Source organism: Alexandromys fortis, unplaced genomic scaffold (genome assembly GCF_014885135.2).
Source record: "Alexandromys fortis isolate MF-2015 unplaced genomic scaffold, M_Fortis_MF-2015_v1.1 scaffold_2934, whole genome shotgun sequence".
In the NCBI taxonomy this organism is placed as follows: Eukaryota; Metazoa; Chordata; class Mammalia; order Rodentia; family Cricetidae; genus Alexandromys; species Alexandromys fortis.
Window position 1 is genome coordinate 1 of NW_026070888.1, and position 1,728 is coordinate 1,728.

Below are 1,728 nucleotides of genomic sequence, written 5' to 3' on the forward strand. Positions count from 1 at the left end.
TGTCAGAAGAGCAGCCTCTCCTCGATCAACGTGCAGACGGACCTGTCCTATGCCTCACCTGACTTGACACCTTCTGCTCAGTGGCTCAGCCCAGATTCCTTTGTGTCATCGTGTTCTCAAACGGACCTGTCGTCGTTTGATTCTCAAGTGTCCCTTCCCATTAGTGTCCACACCCAGACGCTGGTGCCCAGCTCAAAGGTCACTTTCATCCATAGCTGCTCAGACAGATGCGCTTATTCATGCCTGTTTCCAGCCAGGTGAGATCTCCAGGGAAACCCAAACCAGCAGGATGAGAGACCCCACCCATGACCCTGTGCAGGTGGACCACGCTGGCCTGTGTGGGGACATCTTTGAAAGTGTCCACTCATCATACAGTGTCCCCGCGGACAACATCTTGAGTAGCAGTTTAGTTTCAGAGACTGTCACTCATGGTCTGTTCCCTCAGAACGACCCTAAGATACTAAGCCCAGTCATTGAAAAGTCTGCGCCTTTGTTACGCTTCAGTGCTCAGAACAGCATGCTTCCCTCACAGAACATGACTGATAATCAGACCCAAACCATAGAAAACATCCTGTCAAGCAACCTGCCTGGCCAAGCACTGGATAACCAGAGTCTTCTGTCCTACACGAACCCCGGGCCTGACACCCAGCTCCCAGCAGGCTCAGCCCAGAATTCTGGGATTGATTTCGATCTTGAAGAGTTCCTCTCGGCCTCAAATATCCAGACTCAGACGGAGGAGAGTGAGCTCACCAGCGTGAGCACTGAGCCTGCCCTGGAGTCCCTGGACATCGAAACTCAGACCAACTTCTTCCTCACAGACCCGTCCGCACAGCCCTAGGGCTTCAGGGCAAGTTCAAGCTTTCTGGGCCTGGAGATGTTTGACACACAGAGGCAGACAGACTTAAGCTTCTTCTTGGACAGTAGTCCTCACCTGCCCCTGGGCAGCATCCTGAAACACTCCAGCTTCTCTATGAGCACTGACTCCTCTGACACAGAGACCCAGACAGAAGGCGCCTCCCCGGCTCGACACACACCCATGCTGGAGAGCAAGGCCCAGCTGAACAGCACAGAAACACAGACCCTGAGTTCTGGCTTCGAGCCCCTGGGGAACTTGTTCTTCACCAGCAACGAAACTCAGACAGCAATGGGTGACTTCCTTCTAGCCGATTTGGCCTGGAACACAATGGAGTCCCAGTTCAGCTCTGTGGAGACGCAGACCAGAGCTGCATGCCCACGCTGTCTCCAGTTTCTGAACGGGCGGCAAGGCTCCCCTCCCCTTGTGGTTTAGGACACGGCAGAAGGACAGCCGTACCAACTGGGAATGGAGTTGGTGGGGCAGCAGCTGTTGAGATTCTCTGCAGTTCTTGGCGTTTGTACTTGTGAACACAAGATGTGTACAAATGTGAGTGTATTATAAAGTGTAAGGTGTTTATCTGAAACAACAAAAAAAGACAATAGAAAACTGAAGCAAGAAAAGCAATGCTCTTTATAACATTGTTAGGACTTTAGGCCCTTGCTGCATCCTGTCCTTCCTTGTCACCTTACATTACCTTTTCTTGTTCTCCTTTCTACTTGTTACACCGTGTGCACACTCCACACTCACAGATGTTCACACTGTGCATCCCAGGCTGGGACAAGCATATGAGGGAGTGCATGGGTCTCTTTCTCTCTGAGTTTGTGTGACCTTATTTAATATTATACTTTGTAGATTCCCCACTTTCCTGAAAG

At 51.3% G+C, this 1,728-nt stretch overlaps 1 protein-coding gene across 1 annotated transcript; it reads left to right on the forward strand.

The window, feature by feature from the left end:
- Positions 1–3: 3 nt before the first annotated feature.
- LOC126496348 (ATM interactor-like) lies at positions 4–1,455 on the forward strand (the record flags this gene model as incomplete). Its single annotated transcript, XM_050133870.1, is given in 2 exon segments — positions 4–204; positions 206–1,455. Coding segments are annotated over 2 exon segments (1,284 nt in total), but the record flags the coding sequence as incomplete, so codon positions are not given.
- Positions 1,456–1,728: the final 273 nt, after the last annotated feature.